The sequence below is a fragment of the Rhopilema esculentum genome, chromosome 7 (genome assembly GCF_057945365.1).
Source record: "Rhopilema esculentum isolate cy_ngs chromosome 7, ASM5794536v1, whole genome shotgun sequence".
NCBI classification, from domain to species: Eukaryota; Metazoa; Cnidaria; class Scyphozoa; order Rhizostomeae; family Rhizostomatidae; genus Rhopilema; species Rhopilema esculentum.
In genome coordinates this window covers 8,734,177-8,754,091 of record NC_142821.1, presented here as the reverse complement: position 1 = coordinate 8,754,091, position 19,915 = coordinate 8,734,177, and the positions used below count along the sequence as shown (strand labels likewise).

Here is a 19,915-nt window from a genome sequence, read left to right as displayed (position 1 = left end):
ATTTGTAATGCACGAGAGAAATATATATAAAACACCTCCAGATTTTGCAAAACTAGCAGAACAATATGAAGAATTTGCCAAGTTTGTTACCATCTCATCTGACGGTAGGGGACATATTAACTTCAAAGATGCTGAAGCCCTACGAGAGCTCACATATACACTTCTACGACATGATTTTGTACTAACACTTGATATTCCCTTGGATCGTCTGATTCCTACAGTCCCTTTGAGACTTAACTACATTCTATGGATTGAAGATTTGATTTCGGGTGAAGAAAAAGACGAGACAAACATTAAAGGACTGGATATAGGTGAGAGGACTGTCACCAAGATACTGTTTTTCTTACAGAATTGCCTTCTGATATCAACAAATACTGCAAAACTCGCATTTTTCAAAGAATCAACAGCCAAGCTAACTTTTAAAAATTCTTAACATTAAGTTGCATTGCATTTTATCATTTGAAGTTTTCTTAAGGCTCATACAATTGGGTTGATCATTCAAACAGGAAGGGGTGGCCAGCATGTGCGTCAGGGTTCGAGTCCATTCTGGGGCCTGTAATTATGATATCTGTATTAATTGTCATATTCTGGGATCTACATTTGTCATTCAGCAAGGGGCCCACACACATTGGTTGTCCTGGCACCTTGCCTTGCTCTCAGTGGCCCTTCCTGGATGTAAAAGAGGTATCTATATTTTGGCAGCCAATTGAACAAACAATACCAGTTGGAATATATTGCATATAATAAAGAAAACACAAGTCTTATGACATACCTCAAGGTTTTCCCCCCACCCCCCTAAACAAAAATTTATCAAAGTTGCGTCATCAAACAATCTACTCCTGTTACAAATTATTGCCAGAAACTAAAATTGCATCTGTTCTCCACCAGATACCAACAATAGAATCTTTTGTAATGTTTTCTCAGGACTATGAAGATGTCACTTTAGGCTGCCTTGTGTGGGGGTGGGGATGGCTGTCTGGCAATCTTTGCTATTTTCTTTTCGAAGAGAGCGAAGGTTGTGTGGCAGTTGTTTTCATTGGTCCTATGGCTCCCTCCTGGGCAGCCTGTGGTGTGAATACAAAATTAATAGATTGTTACCACAGGGGGTGCTCTCTCCTTGATAAGTCTATCTATTTAGAGAGCTCTTCCTTTAAGAAATTCCTGCATGCAAATCTCCTTCGTTTTTGTAAAATCATCTATATTTTTTTCTTGTTTTCTATTTCTCTCATTGTATGTAATTTATTTCATCTTTGGTAACCTGTTGCTGTATTTTAAAAGATTTGCATGTATGGTTTTTTAAAGATGAAATGAACTGAACTGAGTTGTATCTCAGTCTTTGCCAGTACCATCAGTTATTCATAAAAACTGCTACAGGGCTATGAAAACAGTGTGATATCTATTGCTTCTCAAAATACTTTGTTATGAAGGGAATAGCACATAGTTGGCTGTGTCCTCTCCCCAGCTCCAAGGCAACAATTTATAGCCTGTGCAAAGTATAAGACAAAATATCAGTTAGCTATGAAAAATATATTCTGCTCGGTTGTAGGTTGTGGTGCCTCATGCATATACCCACTACTTGGAGTGAAACTGAACAAGTGGAAATTCATTGCCAGTGAATTTGATGATTTGTCATATTCATATGCTGAAAAGAACATTGCTGCCAATAATTTTGCAGAGGATATATCCCTGAGAAAAGGAAGCAAAGATATTCTTCTTAAAGATATTGTGAACCCTGATGAAACTTACACGTTCACCATGTGCAACCCCCCATTTTTCAGTGACAGACAAGAAGCCTCAGGTGATAACTCTAGGACAGACAGTAGACCACCACCTCATTCAATCTGCACTGCAGTTGAAAATGAAACTGTAACAGAGGGTGGTGAAGTTGCATTTGTTAAAAAAATAATAAAGGAAAGCCTAGTGTTGAAAGAAAAAATAAGGTAATATTTTAGCAACATTATTATTTTGAAAATTTATAAGCCAGTGATTTGATTAATTTGTGATATTTTTAAGACATAGCAAAATAAAAATTTTCTCTAATTAGAGGCAGTGTAGAGAAGAATGTTTTGTTTGATTGTGTTATTAGAGCATTGATATTTTTTGGAGCTTGCAAATAGACATTAAAGGACACCACTTTAGGTTGGGAATTTCATTGTTAAGCCACTGAGACCATAAAATGCATTCTATGATTGCTGTTTTCTCCATTCAAGAATCTTTTGCAGTAAGGTTTTAATTGCAAAGCTTTTGGTATTCAGAATTATAATGTCTTGCATAATTAATCGGTTTTGATGCCAATTTTCTCTTTTTGTAGTTGGTATACTACCATGCTTGGTAAAAAGGCTAGTTTAAAGGTATTAAGGCAGTTTTTGAAGGAGCATAAGGTAAGCTTAATACTTTTTGTATCTAAAGCTAAACAGAGAATATAATGCAAAATAAAATTGCAGACTCAACATGAAAATTTTTATGTTTTCATCTTATATGATTTTGTTACAAGCATTTGTACTTTGATTATCATAATTAAATGTTATACATTAAGCATGAACCTTTTGGTTATCTACATTTCCATTGGATATCACTTGCAAGCTTTTGCTTTGTTTAATTGTTAAAGAATGGCATTTTATAATTGGCCAATTATATCTGTTCTAGGTTCCTTCTGTGACTTCAACTGTTTTTCAACAAGGTAAAACTACAAGATGGGGATTATGTTGGAGCTTTAGCAAAAATTTGCAGGTAGGGAGGTTTTAAATTCTTTAATCTGTTTATTTAATGATTTAGTCATTTTCACAAAGATACAGGCTTTGTGTCACTGCACATGTTTTGCATAGAACCAGTGCTGTAGCTTCTATGTGTGCATTGTGAAAAGTTTTGCAAAATTCCTACCTGTAATAAATAAGTTATAGTTAAATGGTCAATACATAATGAGTTCCACAACCAAGTAGCTTTTCTTTCCATGCATGATAGTGATGGAATAGAAATATTTATTGCAGCCTTGGGCATGTACATGCAGTAATCTCCAGTGCAGCTGTTTTTCTCCAAATAAGCAGATTTTTCAAAATTGTGACAATTAAAAGTGCTTGAATACTGAGGCAGCTTCCCATCACCCTTTTCTAATTGACAATTAGAAGAAAACAGCTTCAGTGCTGATCAAGAGAGCATCTCTGTGAATCTCGCAAAATCACGTGAAGTGTTTTTATCAACTAAAATGTTTGGAAAGCAGAGAACAGACACTTCTTAAGCAACGGCTTCTGGTATCAGACATGAACTTGTACAGAAGAACCGAGTGATTTTGAGACGGTTGATTTATATATTGTTTGTTTTCCAAAATAAGGGGTAGCTCCTTTCCGAGGTCATGATGAAACAAGCAGGTCGCTTTACAAAGGTTGCTATCCAAATACATTGTAGCTTATCAGCAAGCACGTTGCGTTGTTAGAGTCTTATATGAAAGATGCCACTATATTGAATGGAACCTCTCCTGACATTAAAAAAGACTCGTGGGAACGGACATGTGAAAGTTCAATTGCTCGTTTTACCCACTGCTGTACTCGTGTCATAAATTTGATGTTGCAGCAAAGAGTTTCTGCCATTAAGGAATGCAAACTATTATTCCTTACATTAAATTACCTTACAGTATTCCTTGCACATTCATCAAAGCGTTCTCATGCGCGCACGAAGTTCATGCAAAGATTTCAGGGAACATTTATTTGATTTTGTAGCTGCGTTGATAACACTGATGACTGGGATTATACCGCCAATACTGTGTTACAAGATCATGGATTTTTTTAGCGCTTATTTGGCTATACTGACCTGCTGTTTATTGTGCTTCAAACAAAAACGTATGACATTTGCTACTTCATGAAGCACATCGAGAATTAAAGTCTCAGCTTATAAACACAGGACCGTTCCATTCGAAGCACGATGGGAAGCCAGTCAAGAAGAATGCCATTACGAAGAGAAAACGCGCCTCTACATGGGAATTTTCAACATGTTGCAACTCGCTTCATGCGCTCAGCTTGACCTTTGCTATCCCTAGAACCATACGAAATATCTTTAATTCATTTCAAAATTTCTCAAAGATGTTCTTCAACCGTTCTTAAATAACTACCAAAGTTTTTGTGATTATTCACACTTAAACAACGAACGTTTGGTTTTCTACATCGCTGCAATTCGCTGGGAAAGTAGTACACGAAATTGTCAAAATAACGAGTAATCACGAAATATGACACCGGTCTTTCCAGAAATCCTAAAATTGTCACACTCATCCCAACCATTCCAAGCACCGTTGCCTTAAAAGAACTTTTTCGGGTCTTGTTCAAGCTCAAGACCCCTTTCTACTCTAAACTTTCGCCTTGAAACTTCATGTCTCATAACTCTCGTAGATGTTATTTCTTTTTATCTACCTTTTCTGCCACCTATTCTCTGTTCTGAAGTTGTTCAAGTCTTCTCCCTTTTTCTGCTTTCTCCTCATAAATTCTAGAGCTAGTTCGATCCTGCTTCGTTTAATTTTTCTATGGTCCAACCTTGACCGAACTCCCACAGTGATAACTATGATTTCTATGATAACTTTGATTACTTCAACAGTAATATGAATGATAACAATATTTTGACTGCACTAAAGATGCTTGTCAATGTGTATTGCATTTTTAGATATTAGAATTGTAGCTAGTTATTCTTCTTCTAAAGATATCCCAACGAAGTCAGTCAGGTGCTGGAACCAAGACAAACCAAACGCCGTTTACATTTACTGTTACCAAAGCGGACGTTACTAGACGCCAAGAAGCAAGCAGAAATCAGGAAGATCCAGCTGAAGAATCAACAGCAATCCAGTTTATAAGCCATGAAATAAAGAAACTTTTGAAGGATTTGCGGGTGAGTGACTTCATCGACATTCAAGCTTTTTTACCAGCTTCGATTTTATAATTTGGAAACATTTAAGAGGTAAACCCTTTATGATAGAAACCTTAACAGGCCTTTTTCTTCCTGGCAATAATTTATATATCAGCCAAAATCAAGTTTGTAAACGACATGGAAAGGTTTATGCCCAAGGTCTCAGGTTAATGCCCAATATATTAAAGGCAAACTGTCTCGTTGTGGATTGGTTTACGAGAACAATAGCTGGAACAATAGCCTAAACACGATTCCAGCGCTCCGCCATATTTTTTACAATGCGATGAATTAAAGGGGGACTGGAAACAATAACAAATCCCTTTGTTCTTATAATCAATCAACGTCGTGACAGATTGCCTTTAATCAGCTCAAAATGAGGTTGAACAGGTTCTCAAATGCCAATTAACAGATACTAAATGGCTTAAACCATCTGTCAATCAAATATTGGCCAATCATTGATACGACTCACGCGCTTATTGATTTCGATGATTATCGATGACCTTTACTATTGGAATTTTATTGTCTTTCAATGTGAATGCGCTTGGTTTTTTGCAGTCAATTGGCGGTCTTATACAACCTTTGAAACTGCTTCATCTTAGGAAAGTCTGTATTGAAAAACATCATCTTGAATATTTCATACTATAGTATATATGCAATAAAACAAAAGACCCAGACTCTTGTAGCCAGAATCAGAAAGAGTTCCTTTTCTTCCTTCGACTCGTCAACTGGGCGAGAGATTAACGGCTGTGATTGGTCAAAAACATAAACCAATCAAACGCGTTTATCTTCCTCTCGCGTTACTTTTGATCCGCATTTGGAAATAAATTTCCTGCTGTGTCGGAGGAGAGTACTTTAGTATGATATGATATGTTTCCGCTCTCTCGTGCTATTTACAATAAATATCAAAGAATATAGGGTATCATTTGGATTGATACTGTATCTTTATTGTTATTGACGAGACTCATTTAAGTATGAACAAAGCTATCCGTTGCAAAAGGGTACATTTAGTCGACCGTCTTTCGTAGATTGAGTTTGAGGCATCATCGGTGTTCAATAAAAGTGGCGACTTTGATCCTGTCTTCACTGGTGGAGCCTGGGAAAACACGTGGAGCCACCAAAGACAAAAGCGAAGGATGGAAAAGAGGCAAAGAACTAGTAGTAGCGAGGTTTGTAATACTGAAGTAAACAGTAAGGATGTTGTTCAGTCGATTAACCATGAGACTGTCAGCAATTCTAGCGAGCCTACTATTCTTAGTGATAGTCCAACTGCCTTGCCTTGTAAAGTAGAAAAGAAGGAAGTCGCCACTGATATTCAAAAGGGCCATTCTGATAGTGAGGGAAAGAAGAAGCCAAACATTGGACAAAAACGCGCCTTCCCTGTTACGGTTCAAACGGTCGAAGGCTCTACTGACAAGCCTCTTTTCAAATTTAAAATTGTTGTATCTATAGACACGGACACTATTGGCGTCGAAGCTGAAACAATAAAAGTAGACGTGATATGCTTAGAAGGAAACCGCGAGAGTATGCACCAGTTTTTTATGTTTCTACGAAATAAGCTTAATGGTTTACAGCCGCAAAACAAGAAGAAAGAAAAGTGACTGCATCCAACAGGCTGCTGTTCTGCAAATTAATATTGTTTTATTCTAAGTTTAAGACCCCGTTTACACGAGACCGGTTCCAAAAAGATCCGTATCCATTTGAGCTCACTTCCTCCTGTTCACACGAGACCGTCTCCAAAAAAGTTCACTTCGCATTCTGTTCACACGAGACGTGAACTCAAGATCGTTTGTGAAAGAAAGCTCAAAACACTCGAGTCGAAGGCCCCTATAACCGTGACAACAAAAGTGAAAAGGCGCCAAATTCGCTTCGCTGTCGCTTTAATTCTAAAGTTACTCCGCCAGGTTTCTGTTCTCCCAGGCCTCGTTCAGAAGGTTCTTCTCTTCTATTTCTTTTCAATATTCAGCTTGTGCAAAACGATCTCATATCGTGTGGAGCTCTGCTCTGCTAACGCAACCAACCTGTTTTGTCGAGTTCGATGAACCTTTGACATTACAGTTGCGAACAAGAAACCTTTGCTGACTGCTGCAGAGAGTGCATATAAAACTGACATCAAATTCAACGTTATTTCGAACGATTTTTCCATGATTAGAGCGTACTTGTTTCTTGGCGATTGTCACGATGATGCGTAAAAAGGGCGCCAAAGCGAACAAACGAAAATGGTTCCTCTTACTATAGCCTCTGTCGCCGGAGAATATACCCTCGTTACGGTAGCGTACTAAAAAAGATCCAGTTTCGAGTGTTTACACGAGACCAAGTGAGACCGGCTCCAAATGAGTACGCCTTCGTAGGTGAACTCAAATGAGTACGGCTAGGTGATCTCAAATTAGTACGGTTAGGCAGGTCTCGTGTAAACAGAACGCCTAAGTGAATTCGAATGGATACGGATCTTTTTGGAACCGGTCTCATGTATACAGGGTCTAAAGGAATCGGTTTCGAAGAAATTGGCCCGTGTTGCTGCACCTGTAAAGAACCAGCGTACAGAAAAGTCAAGCTCTTCTGAATTTATTAGGAAAATTCCAAGTTAATAATGGAATTAAACTCGTTTTGATCCTGAATCTAGAACGTATAGTAGCCTGAAAGACATGGAACACGTATGAGGCTGATAGGGGGAAAGAGACTCAAGCTGTAAAGCAAACTCTGCATGTCGACAAAGAATGTCAAATAATATTTTCTCTGATAAAATAGCTTTATGTTTTGGAAAATTCATTTTAGCTTTCCGAAACTTTGTTTTTAATGCCAGCCTTGAATTTAATTATTGTACGTAGAATTTAATAGTTTCAAGTATAGTGAGCCACAATGGGGTCGTAAAAGTATGCAAACGTTAGTTCAAGATGGCGGCTCACAGTGACTACGGGGCTAAGTCGACCAATTTCAAAATCAGGTTTGTGAGGTGAAGAGGCGATAGTTTGTGGCGGTAATATGCAATCGCCATTCTTTCGACTTTCAGTTAAAAGATAATTTAATGATTGGTCTGCTGTTTTGAGAGAAAAAATTCAGGAAAACTTTGAAGCATTGCATCAAAGCAATTCTGTAAAATAATGTCAAAGTATTCATGAAAGATGACCATGAAGTGTCACTTTTTTAAAGAAAAATGAACGGAAAATGTTGAAATTTGAAGCATTGAAGCTTGTTTTTCATGAAAAAATTATAACTGATGAAGTTATTTTAGTAGTGCACTTTAATTTTACAGTTTCAATGCTAACACAAGGTGAGTTGCTCTACATTTGACGTTAAAGACTTGTTTATTTTAAATTCTGATTTGCTTGTTTTCTAAGCACATGAAAATTGAAGCAAAACGTTCTACGTTTGTTCTGCTTTTAAAATTAATGAAAAGAATCATCTACACCCAAAGCGTCTATGTTATTTAGCACGCCAACTATTTTGATCACTGATTGACAGATTTAGAAATTGTTCACCTGATATCATTATTACCAACCTAAAGCATGAAATCTCAGCCAAAATTATTTTCTCTGTAATATATTTAAAATCAGAACAAAGGTGCACGTATTAAGATTCAAGTTTAAACGAATTATTTTATGCGTCTTAAGTCTTTCCTGTGTTTTAACCCATTTTTTTATTAATCCTTTGATAATGTTTTCCAGAACGTTTCTGAAGCACCGGTACAACGTTTCCCTGGTTTTTTCCCACAGAACAGTACAAAAATCTTTCAAAGCTATATTTATTCAAAAGCCATTGGGATTACGCAAACATTTTCGTACCGAAGGCGTTCGTTACCAAAACCCCTTAGCGCTGAACTTCTGTTTTAAAAACTCGTCGGCGTAGGCCCATAGCTTTTATGAGCCGCCATTTTAGGCAGTGTTTCCATACTTTTGCGACCCGAGTGTCTATTATTTTGTTTCCTTTATAGCAATTTTTTCCTTGGATTTAAATAAGAAAAGAAGTTAACATCTGTGCTCTATTTTACTTTGCAGTATCCCTAACTTTCACGAATCTTTTACTCTTTTGTGATTCAATTGGATGCAATTCTCAAAGATATTTTGCAACAGTAGTAATGCAATTTTTGTGTGAGAAATGTAGCTTTTAGTAGCAAAATCAACTGTAAATAACTCTCTTCTCTTGAAAATTTTTTATGTATCGGTTATCTCTGTAGAACCAAATATTGACAGCACGGGTAGAACGGCTCATCCCATTTCAAAGATAGTATTTAGCCTTAGGCCTTTTTGTATTTGTTGCTACCTAGCATCCGAAGGTAGTTTTTAGGACACTCAGAAGCTATGCTTATCGAGCAGTGTCCTGGTCCTTCCTCTCGATGTGACCACACCTCGTGATTCCTATGCCTGGAATTACAGAGAGCTGGCGACTCTCCTCACTCTGGGTAAAGGTTTGGTCATGCCAGGGACTCGAACCACGGACCGTCCTCGCACACCCTTGCCGCACAGCAAACTACATATTCTTCTCCTATAATCTCAACACTGCGTGGACTAAGACTAAACTTCTTCTCCTATAACCTCAGTTTTCTTCCTTGGTACAGTGGATGGGTAGAAACAACTATCAAATAAGGCGTCAATATTCTTTTGGGAATATATACCGAAACAGATTTATAGATGAAACTGATTTGATTTTACATTTATTATTATCAATTTTGTACATCCTTTGTCATCAGATTTATATATACATGTAGTTCAAACATTAGTGTCTCGAGATTTTGTTTTTACCGCCACTCCTGTGTAAACATTTTCTTACTAGCTCAAGATCCATTTGACACTTTTATTAGCTGCATAACTTTTATGGCAAATATGCCTATATGGAGGATGATGCTCGATCTTCATTGAAAGATACGCACAAACCAGCTACTTTAGAGGATTTGTTTCCCTAAAGAAGTAAGCACTTGAAAATCCTTTTTGATCCGACAAAGAAGGAAACTAATCACATGTTAAACTGCATAACCCACTTTTAATCCAAAGACACTTGGAGCGAACAGTTGAAGCAATGTCCCCGAAAATTTCTCCATCACTGTTACCCTCTTCAGAGTGGAAGAATGTTCAACCATCTCCTGGCGTTGAGTCAAAGATCCCAAATCTTTCCAATATATAAATAAGCAAGATGTGGTTATAATGTAATGGCTCTAAGATTAATAAGCAATGACTAAATAACAGCACTTCCTCAGTAAATGTTGCGTCTTCACTGGCCATTTTTAGCTTCACTGGCCATACATCTGTCATTTTTTAAACGACAGACTTTTTGACCTCATAAAGTTTTCAACATTGGTTGATATAAAAATTCCCGTAGATTTATCAACCAATGCAAAAAGGAAAACCACATGGGTTAAACACATTTACTTGTTCTATAACTGTTTCATAACTAACAATGTGAAGATGGGTTTTTAGTGACTTTATATTAATTGAAAGTGCCTACGAGATATGTTTAAGGGTTACCATAAATTTAATAGGCATTATTTTATAGGTATTCTAATGAAGGTATTTTTTTTGTAGTGCATTCTCTTTCAAGGAGTGTACCACTTGGCTGTGTTAGCCTTTAGCAACTTGATACTCACAAACTATAATTCTAGATAAAAGGCTGGAATGAATCGCATTTACTGAACTAATCGAAAAGGAGAGGGTGAAAGCTTAGAAGAAGCCTTTTCATTTCACGTCTGGCTGTATTACGATTGGATATTTAAAGGCAGATTTTGTTTCAGCAGAATGGTTTCGATCCTTCAGACATGAAGCAGATTTCTGGAAACAATACAACCTTCTTCTGACTGTCCTGTTTTATCTGCAAACCAAGATACGACTAGATTAAAAGAAAATGTTTTTCAAAATCCTTTCAAAATGCAAACAATTTTAGAAATTACCAGTTCATCGACAAGCAACTAGCAGGTACCAATCTGTATCCTAATAGGCCACTAACAGGTAGGTAGCCTGGAGACCAGCCGACGTTACCTATGGCAACTATTAGGCCTATTTGTTTAAAGAAGCAGGTGGTATTTAATGCGCTTGACCATATAGCTATTCAGCATTTGCTCTAAATTGATTCTGAAAACTTTTTTAACGAACGTTGATAAATTATGAAACGTTATACAAAACCAAGCTAACTCTTGTGGCGAGAAACTGGGAACGTGTGATGCGTCAGTCGCAAATTCCGCACTTCTAGAACACGCATCAGCATTGTTATTCTTTGCTTCAGCTCAAGCAACTGGTTACAACTTGAAAGCCATTTGGCCTAACTTAGGAAGATTTCTAAAGAACTTTTGTGGAGATATTTATTGACATAAAGACACAGAAAGGCAAACTGCTAAAGTTCAACATGTCTGACATCTATCTTGGCGAAGATGTCCAAGTTACGCTCACAATTGTTTACATTTTGTTGGCAATCGCTTCAGTCTGGTTGACGCTATTTTCTCCCTACATCTTAGATTGGATGGGCGTCAAATTTAACAAAAAGCCAAAGAATGTTCGTGACTGGCCGAAGATTTTTCTGATTTTGCTCATCCTTCAGCCGTTCACATTCTTGATGTCATCCGTCGGGCTTTGGTGGCTGGGTGCATTTGCTTACGTACCCCCGGCACATTTTGGATTGACGTTAATCTCCTTCATTGCCATCGATTTCTTCAGGGAGGAAGAACCGTGGGAGAAAAAATATGACTACACGAGATTTTAGCTGTGTGAGGAACTGGCAATCTATTTTCAAGAATGTCCATGACACAAGCAAAATATGCTGGAGACATTTATTCTAAACAATCGGAGTATGTATTGCACATAACTAAGTTTAATATTTGAGATTTGCAAACACTTTCCCATCAAATCAAGCACATGAACTGCTCGAAAGACTGAATACATTAAGATCGATGGAAGAGCTTCAAGCATATAATGTTTTAATGAAGATGTTTGTAATATTGTAATTGTTTAATGTTCCTTCGTAGCGTCGCCTTGATACGCAGCAGCGATTCTTTCAGTACCAAGCTTAAAGAAGAGAGCTTAAACGCTAAAAAATTAGCAATTAATTTCTTGACTGTTTTCAAAGACATTTCCTAAACATTTCTCGCTTGCTACTAGCATCGATAGATTTTTACGACTAATTTTCGATGTTTTGAGAATGATCAGTTTTTAATTTACAAAAATTGTTAATCAAAATAATTTTCAGCCTCTTTTTTAGTTGTTGCTTTCTTGCTGATACAGTCTTTCTAAAAATTCATTAAATGACACGAATATTTCTAGGTAAGAGTCTCGTGTTTTTGTTTCTGTGAATACACCTGTTGCAGCTCATCATTTTTAATCATTCACCATGTATGCGAGCAGAAAAAACCATCCTTGTGATATTTTGAGTGTTTTCCAGCACTTTTCCAACGCTTGTATTTCATTCGTCTGTTTTGGAACCAAACCTTTACTTGGAACTCAGTCAATCCTAGAAAGTTTGCCAGTTGTGCCCTTTCGAATCGTGATGGATATCGACTGAACTGAAACTGATGCTCAAGCTCACACCTTTGGGCTTTGTTGAATGTCGTTCTTTCACGTTTCGATTCTAAGCTGTTATTTGTTTGACGCTTTCCATCTGCTGTAAATGTAAAGATTTTTAATTTTTGAATGTACTTCTATCCTTATTTTGTTACAATGCTGTGAACCTGTTTCGCCGTGGTATTAATTTTGACAAAAATGAAAGTTTGTCAATTGAAAAGACAATTAAACAAGTTTGAAGTTGCGTGAATGGTTATCTACCATATTATGATTTAATAAGTTAAAATTTGGAGTTTTGTTTTGGTTTTACCAATCCTAAAAACTGGAAGGTCAAGTTGAAAACAAACGTGGTTTTTTTACCCATACTCTGGGAAAAAGTCGACATACTTCGTTTGTTTTTCTTTAGTTTTTGGCCCTCACACCCCCTTCCCTACCCCATCTTCCCCCTAAAGTACTATTCTTGTACCATGGCCCTGCCATTAAACATACTTTGCATCAAACATTGCAAATTTGTGTCAGAAAGTGTGTTGTGGGATGTATTTAAAGTGAGGGTTCTATTGGTATTTATTCAGTCGTGTTAAAATGACCTTCGAGTGGCGTGGATTTTTCAAGAGTGCTGCCGTTTCAGTAAATCGATTCAGAATTATTTGCTGATTTGGATATTAAATTGCCAACACCGTCAATTATCTGATGCTGAAATATTTATAAATTTTATAGGGTTTAACCAACTAAGAATATTGAAGTTTGCATCATTTCGTCTTTCTAGGTTTTTCCATTGGTTCATTTAGAAATGGCGGAAAATTGAGGGGCATTTAACTTGCTTATATAAATAAATTGTACTGTACCTTTCCTGTAAAATGGTCGTGGATTGATCATCCAGTCATATTTTTTGCTCTCCAATTCTGATTCTTCAACTGAGATCTTGGCGCTTGCTGCTGGTTTTGTTATTTTCATATCCTGAGGGCTGGGACTTTCAATTCCCTTCAATTGATCTTTCTTCTTTGTCATAATTTCTTGGAGAGTCATATCGATTCCACGGAAACCTGACAGAAGTTGTTGTTGTTGCTGCTGTAAGTAATAATTCTGCATACATCCGCAGGATTTTGCGACGGGTGGAATCACACAGATACATGGTAACTCTGCTGGCATTTTAGAGAGCGATGTACGTGACACTATCTGATTCCTAATTACCCTTGGCTCTAGATATTGCAGTAAACTGTTATGACCATGATATGCTCTGCCTTTGATGTGAGTCTCTGGACCGGATGTTCCTTTCTTTAATCTTAGCAAATGGTCCTGCTTTCCCCTCGTACTGACTCCAGTTATGCCCTGATTGGGCTTCATTTTGTAAGAACTTGCTCTTTGCTCCACATGGTTGGTTTCACGAAGTAGATCATCTATCATGAAACTTGACATTTTGATTTCTAAAGCATCAGTTAGTGTGACGTCAGAGCCGTTGTGTATGATCCTATCGAGGAACACATAGAAGTTTAAAACATCACTATCATCTATAGATCATCATAAGCATAATTATTAAAAACAGCTTGCCTCCTTAAGATTTACGAACCCTATAATGCTTCTTCAAATTCATTCCGCAATGATTTGGTGTTACTTCTTTAAAATATTTATCAATTTTTAATTCCTGGAGACTATAATTACCTTTCCAGGATTTCCAATGGTTAGCAAAATCATGTTTGTATTTCCAACAATGTAAAATTTCAAAATATTTAAGCGACATTTTCCATTAAAGCATCCGAAGATCTTTGCCAATCTTATTTACACCCCTGCGAAACCGACCGAAAATGCCCAGACCGGTACGTTCCCTTTTGGATAATCGAATTACCTGTCATTTTCCCATTCCCCCGCGTCTCTTGCAAGCGGTGTTTTTTTACCCCGTCAGTCTAAAGTTTTCTTTTAATGGACATACATCTCATGTCACTTCAAGATAAATGCTGCTGGCCCTGGTATCCCCCGTGCGGAAAAATGTTCACCTTGTTTGTTACACAGGGGTGTTCAATTTAAAATATACGATACACCTGGCCATATGCTGAGTGTTGAACGGGGAAGCTCCGCAGCTGGAAAACAACTTCCTCAGACAGCTTGACTCAAAGCGATAAAGTGCATTTTTACAGTCTTATGCTCAATGAACCACATATTATAAGAACGATACCTTTTGCCTACAGACGTGAAACGGAATCCTATTACAAATAAGAATGAGCTCCACGATTACCACGTTCAAAAAGAAATTCAAGGAGTTCCTGCAAAATTAGCATCCTTTTTTCGAAGCATGATCCCTAGAAATTATATGTAAATTAATCTTTACTTTTTTCTTTTTTTAACTTAGTAGCTGATAGGGTTTCTGTATATAAATATGATAAATAAAAAATAATAATATGATGACGCATTTTGAAATCGGAAACAATTTCGTAGCAAGGGGCTAACTTTAGAGGCACTTCCTGAAATTCCTGAAACAGTATTCTTTCTTTCTTGAACCTATCTATATTTATGAAACCATGCAAGGTGCAATCAGAAACTGAAGTGACATTATTTCATTTTTCTGCTCTATTTAATTTCTCTGCCAAATGCTCAAGAAATTTTACTGTCAACGGAGAGAGGGTGATGTGAAACGAAATTGCCCTTTGCATTGGCCTTCGTGATTCACTCGCTAGCTTTACTGCCATTTTCAATCAATTTTCTGATTGTTTTGATGGCAGCGCTGATCAAAATTTTCGAGACTTTTTGTGTGCCAGAATTAAGGCATAAAGCCTATCTTCAAAATGCAAGCAGCAGACTTAAATAGAGATATTACTTACAAAAAGAATCATTTCCCTAAGTCCTTATCCAGAAGCCATAATGGGGGCACCTCTTTGTGCTGCAATAATAAACGTAGCCTCTCTTTCTGAAAAATTGGAGTACGTGCCCCCTGTGCCCCCTGTTTTAACGTCAATGTACGCTTTATTTTTAAAACCAATAAGAGCAAAATAGGGAATAAGGAGAAATGCCGCAGTTGGTATCTCTGGTGTCAAAATAATGTCTTATTTACTGTTACAAGGTTCACTTAGTTTCGGGTTTGAATAATTTAGATCTAGAGCACTCACTTGTGTTGCAACAAATCTTGGCCTTTGGAGTTCTTAAACCGTCTCGGCTGCTCATTTACCTTTAGTCGAAAACACAGTATGAGTACTTTCCTCCGACCAAGCTCAAAGCAAACACGTCTACATTAAAAAAGAGTCAAATACTTGCTCAAATAAAATTTTGTATTTAATGTGAAGTTTCTTACCGGATTTTTTTATTAATTTGCCTCTTTTCTGAGCAATTAGGTGTTGGCCTTCTGTTGACTTGTTCTTTATAACGTCGAAAACTAGCTGTACGAGGGGATCGCATCGAGGCCATGCGAATGTCATCTTTCAACAACGATCTTCACCAGTGTAACAGATTAGCAGGAGACAGTGTGGTAGTTGCTATTGAACGTTGAGAAAATCCTATATTCTCATATATTCTCATAAAGTGTTAATTACGAATCAATGATTCAAATCAGCATTCTTGGGCTTCGATGAAAGATAGAAATAGTCTGGTCATCTGTCTTCAGGACTGAAACCTAATCTGCGATCTGCGATAATATAGTGTCTCTATCCTTCCTTTATAAGTTCACGTTTACGCTTATTGATCTGAACAGAGACTATGTAACTGCAATGTTAAATTTGCACCGCAACAAGCGTATCTGAAAATTTCAATAATCCCCATTTTATTCAATTTACATTATATGGCTGTGAGGCAAAATAAGGGTACTTCCTGAAAACCTGATCCGCTATACTTATGTGAAGCATTTACAGTCATGTGGTAGCGTTTCTAATTGGCCTATTTCAATAAACAAGAGAGTATATATGTTTCCTAGCTTAGTATGTCTTTTTTCGTCTTAAAATGCTTGCTTTTTTCAAAGCTATTTTTCATTCTGTACGGCCAAAAATTTGTTTGCTCGTTCTATTATTCAAGAAAGGAGAAAACCTGTATTATTAACGTTAAATTAAAATTTTTCTTGTGATTTTGTCAGTTATAAAGTAAACCGTGAAAGGCTTGCTCAGAAAAAATGAATTACCCAGCAGTAAAATATTGCATTGCAAAGACAAAGATAACTTTATGGAATTCCATTTCAAAAAGTGTAGTTGATTATATTCTATGCTATGTGATTTCATTTTTGCCATTGCGATGGATGTTATCTGGAAATTAAAATCAAGATAAGTTAGAAAATCAATGCAAACCTATTTGGATTATTCTCTTGCTAATTCGAATAAAGTTACCATTGAATTGCATGGGTAAAGATCTTTGCACTTGAAGGTTATATAATTCTTGATAATCTTATTCGTATTGCTACGAAAGACCTTATTTGTACCATGGACCCAAAATCTGAAATTCACTGCTCCAATAAGTAAAAAATGATAATACTGTTTACTGTACTGATTGCTGATTAAATTTTAGTTCCTTGAAAAAAGTGCAAACGTTTTTCTGCAGTGAATGATCTGCAATGCTTTAAAATTCTGTATGTTATTCTTAGTTAGTGTACATTCACTATTTGGAAAACTAGGCCTTTATGAAATTCAATTTTAAACCTATATTTTTTGCAAGGTGGTTCTATGTAGTGTAAGTTACGTCAAATTAATTTGTTGACGTCATCAAATAAACATTGATATTCCAGTTAGAACCTAAACCCTAAAACTTACTTTATTTCTGTGCCTTTCCATCCAAACGTTTTAACAATTGTTTTAGCAGTTAATTGCTCTCAAGATTGCAAGTTTTCGTACATGTTTTTTTCTGGACTGACGGGTATTCAATCTTGGCTCTATCGTGCTTAGATAAACAATCTTCGTACAGACTTCCCATGGACGTGTTGCCAGATCGCTTGTGGTTGGAAATTTTTTCTTATTTACACTTAAAGGAGAATTTTGATAAGCGGCTTGTGTGCAGAAAATGGCGTGATTTGCTTCAAGACTTCTCTTTGTGGACTGAAATCCGAATAAAGCATGACACCCATCTTGCTTCTGTTGTTACAGATGACGTAATTGGTGATTGGTTGGCTCGTTGGGGACGTCGTGTTAGATATCTACAGTTTCGCTACTGCCGAAAGCTAACGAACTTTGCTGGACAGTTGATTGCAAATAATTGTCCCATGGTTGAAATCATCGACATACAAGGTTGTGTCGGCATTGGAGACTACGGGATAGCACTTATAGCGGCCTGTTGTAAAGCTGTTACGAAAGTTAACTTTTTTATGACGGGGGCAACAGATGTCGGATTCTCGGAGCTGCTGGAAAATGTACCAACTATCACAGCAGTTAAACTGCCAAGTAAGGGAAACTGTTATCGCAATTTAGAAGCAATCATGAAGCACTGCAATGTGCTCGAAACACTTATTCTAAATGACGTTATTCCTTTTAATGAAACTGATCCAGTGGTACGTGATGGAACAATCACTGAAATTTCAAGAAAATTCACAACTATTCGCAAGCTTAGTTTGAACTGGTGTTGGTACTTAACTGACGAATGTATGGCTGCTATTGCTGAAAATTGTGCAAATTTGAGTCACCTTGCTATTACAGAGTGCCATCAAGTGACAGACGATGGCCTGATAAAAATTGTACGGAAGTGTCCAAATCTTAGAAAACTACAGTTGGGACGTCTTTATAGTGTCACTGACCGATTAGCTGAAGGTTTCGCGAAGAAGAAAAGTTCGCTTGTAAGACTGAAGCTGATTGATACCTCCATCACCGATAAAGGTGTCTCCAAGATTCTCGAGAACTCTCCAGATATCCGTGCTGTTTACCTTGGGGAATACTGTTTAAATGTCTCAAAGCTGACGGGAGAGTTTCTCGACGTCTGCTCGAAAGATTGTAAGAAGTTGGTCGAGTTAGTCTTCGTATCATCAAATTCTATCAGCAACGAAATGGCCCTAGAAATAGCAAAGAATTTGACACATTTGGAAATACTGCTTTTGAGTTCCTGCTCAAAGATTATCAAGTCTGGTTTGGAAGCAATGGTTAGTGCTCTAAAGAATTTACGAGAACTGAGGGTCTGTAAATGCGAAGCCATGGATGATGATATTCTTGGAGCCGCTGCACAATTGCTTCCTGTTTTACGTTCCGTTGAGGTATATGGATGCCATAAGCTGACAAAAAGAGGCATCAGAAAATTTCAAAAAATCAAACCAGACTGCAATTTACGATTCTAAACAAATTTTTTCTCATTATGACTTCTTATGGTAACTTTGTAATGACTTTGCTTGAATTGATTTGAAAAGTTATCACGATGAAATTTACTATTATTAAATTCTATATACATATGAAAACGTATCAAATGTATATTGCAAGTCATTCTCGAAAGTAAAATATTTTTCCTAATACGCCATGTCACTGATAAATTGCATAAAGCAGTTCATGCTCTAAGTGTTCGCGTGTGGATTGGGTACCGAGGAGCCCAGCATTTTGTTATGTTCCCAATTTTTTACACTGATAAAAGCTTTCAGCCAATTTGTTCTAAAGCCCAGGGCAAACGACTCGATTTTTCACTCGATTTTTTACTCAACAAGAAATCGAGTGAAAAATCGAGTCGTTTGGCCACCTTGTCAAGCGAGTCGAATGGCGTCGATTGATGTCGAGACTTTAAATTGTACAAATTTTAAAGTTGCTTCTATTTCCTAAATGAAGTGACAAAAATTTTTGTCAGACCTTTTTTGCAACCCTGTGATGATTCTAAAATATGGCATTGTGATTTTCGCTCGTTCGGTCTATGGTATGAGTCACAACAACGTATATGTCAACAATGAACAAAAAAGTGAAGCATGTACGAGCTAGATGTAGCATTTGAGTGCAAAGACACACTTACAGATGAAGCTTTAGCAGTGTTTCAAAATTTTTGCCACCTTTAGACTCTCAAGAATTCTAAATTATGAAGTATTTTAAATGCTCATATTTTTGTGTTGTTGTCCTTCTTTCACCAGCAGCCTTGCAGATGTTACGAAAATGACAAAGACAATTCCCTAGAAATCATCCTGTGAGTGAGTTAATCTTGGAGGGTGTGACACCCTAAACCCCCATATGTGCGCCACAATTTCTCCTAAAGGCATTATTGAAGGTGAAGGTGTTTGTCTGAAAGACTCATGGTCGTTTTGCCCAGATGATCCCTTTAAAAAACGTTCCCCCTGATACGGCACAGACTTCACGTATTATAGTTTAATGATGTTAGGTAAGGTTTTGTTTCCATCTTCTTGTTATTAGTTTTGTTGTTAGTTCCTTGCCATCAACTTTACATGCTATTTCATCAAGTCACTCCCATTGTTTTCGTCATAAGGTTCTTTGCTAGAAGTGACCATCGTGTTTGTCATTAGGGTGCGCATTTCATGTGATTTATGTACTGAGCCCTAGCCTTTTTTAATTAAACGATAAAAAACGGAAAAAAGTCCGTGTTAGGAGTTTGTGTGTCAAATATTGAGCTGAAGCGCCTGCGCATTGCTTATCGGATTTGTTCTCCGGCATCTGGATCCATTTGGCGTCCATGCATTTCTT

At 37.0% G+C, this 19,915-nt stretch overlaps 3 protein-coding genes across 4 annotated transcripts; 2 read left to right on the top strand and 1 right to left on the bottom strand.

Annotated features, from left to right (window-relative positions):
- Positions 1-7: 7 nt before the first annotated feature.
- On the top strand, positions 8-12,059 carry LOC135683235 (U6 small nuclear RNA (adenine-(43)-N(6))-methyltransferase). Its single transcript, XM_065198441.2, has 6 exons — positions 8-311; positions 1,547-1,940; positions 2,312-2,381; positions 2,647-2,730; positions 4,681-4,866; positions 5,910-12,059. The coding sequence occupies exons 1-6, from the start codon at positions 8-10 to the stop codon at positions 6,480-6,482; spliced, it is 1,611 nt and encodes a 536-aa protein (XP_065054513.2). The 3' UTR covers positions 6,483-12,059.
- Positions 12,060-12,184: 125 nt separating this feature from the next.
- On the bottom strand, positions 12,185-15,872 carry LOC135683236 (uncharacterized). 2 transcript variants are annotated; one of them, XM_089109206.1, is made up of 4 exons: positions 15,640-15,744; positions 15,458-15,516; positions 13,205-13,827; positions 12,185-12,459 (listed from the first exon to the last, which is right to left on the bottom strand). In XM_089109206.1, the coding sequence occupies exons 3-4, from the start codon at positions 13,773-13,775 to the stop codon at positions 12,185-12,187; spliced, it is 846 nt and encodes a 281-aa protein (XP_088965332.1). In that variant the 5' UTR covers positions 13,776-13,827; positions 15,458-15,516; positions 15,640-15,744. The 2 variants fall into 2 exon arrangements, with proteins under 2 accessions (XP_088965332.1, XP_065054514.2); XM_065198442.2 differs by lacking the exon at positions 15,458-15,516 and having other exon boundaries at positions 15,640-15,872.
- A 1,226-nt stretch (positions 15,873-17,098) lies between these two features.
- LOC135683352 (uncharacterized) lies at positions 17,099-19,050 on the top strand. The gene has a single exon (XM_065198585.2). The coding sequence runs from the start codon at positions 17,236-17,238 to the stop codon at positions 18,580-18,582; it is 1,347 nt and encodes a 448-aa protein (XP_065054657.2). The 5' UTR covers positions 17,099-17,235; the 3' UTR covers positions 18,583-19,050.
- The last annotated feature ends 865 nt before the right edge of the window (positions 19,051-19,915 follow it).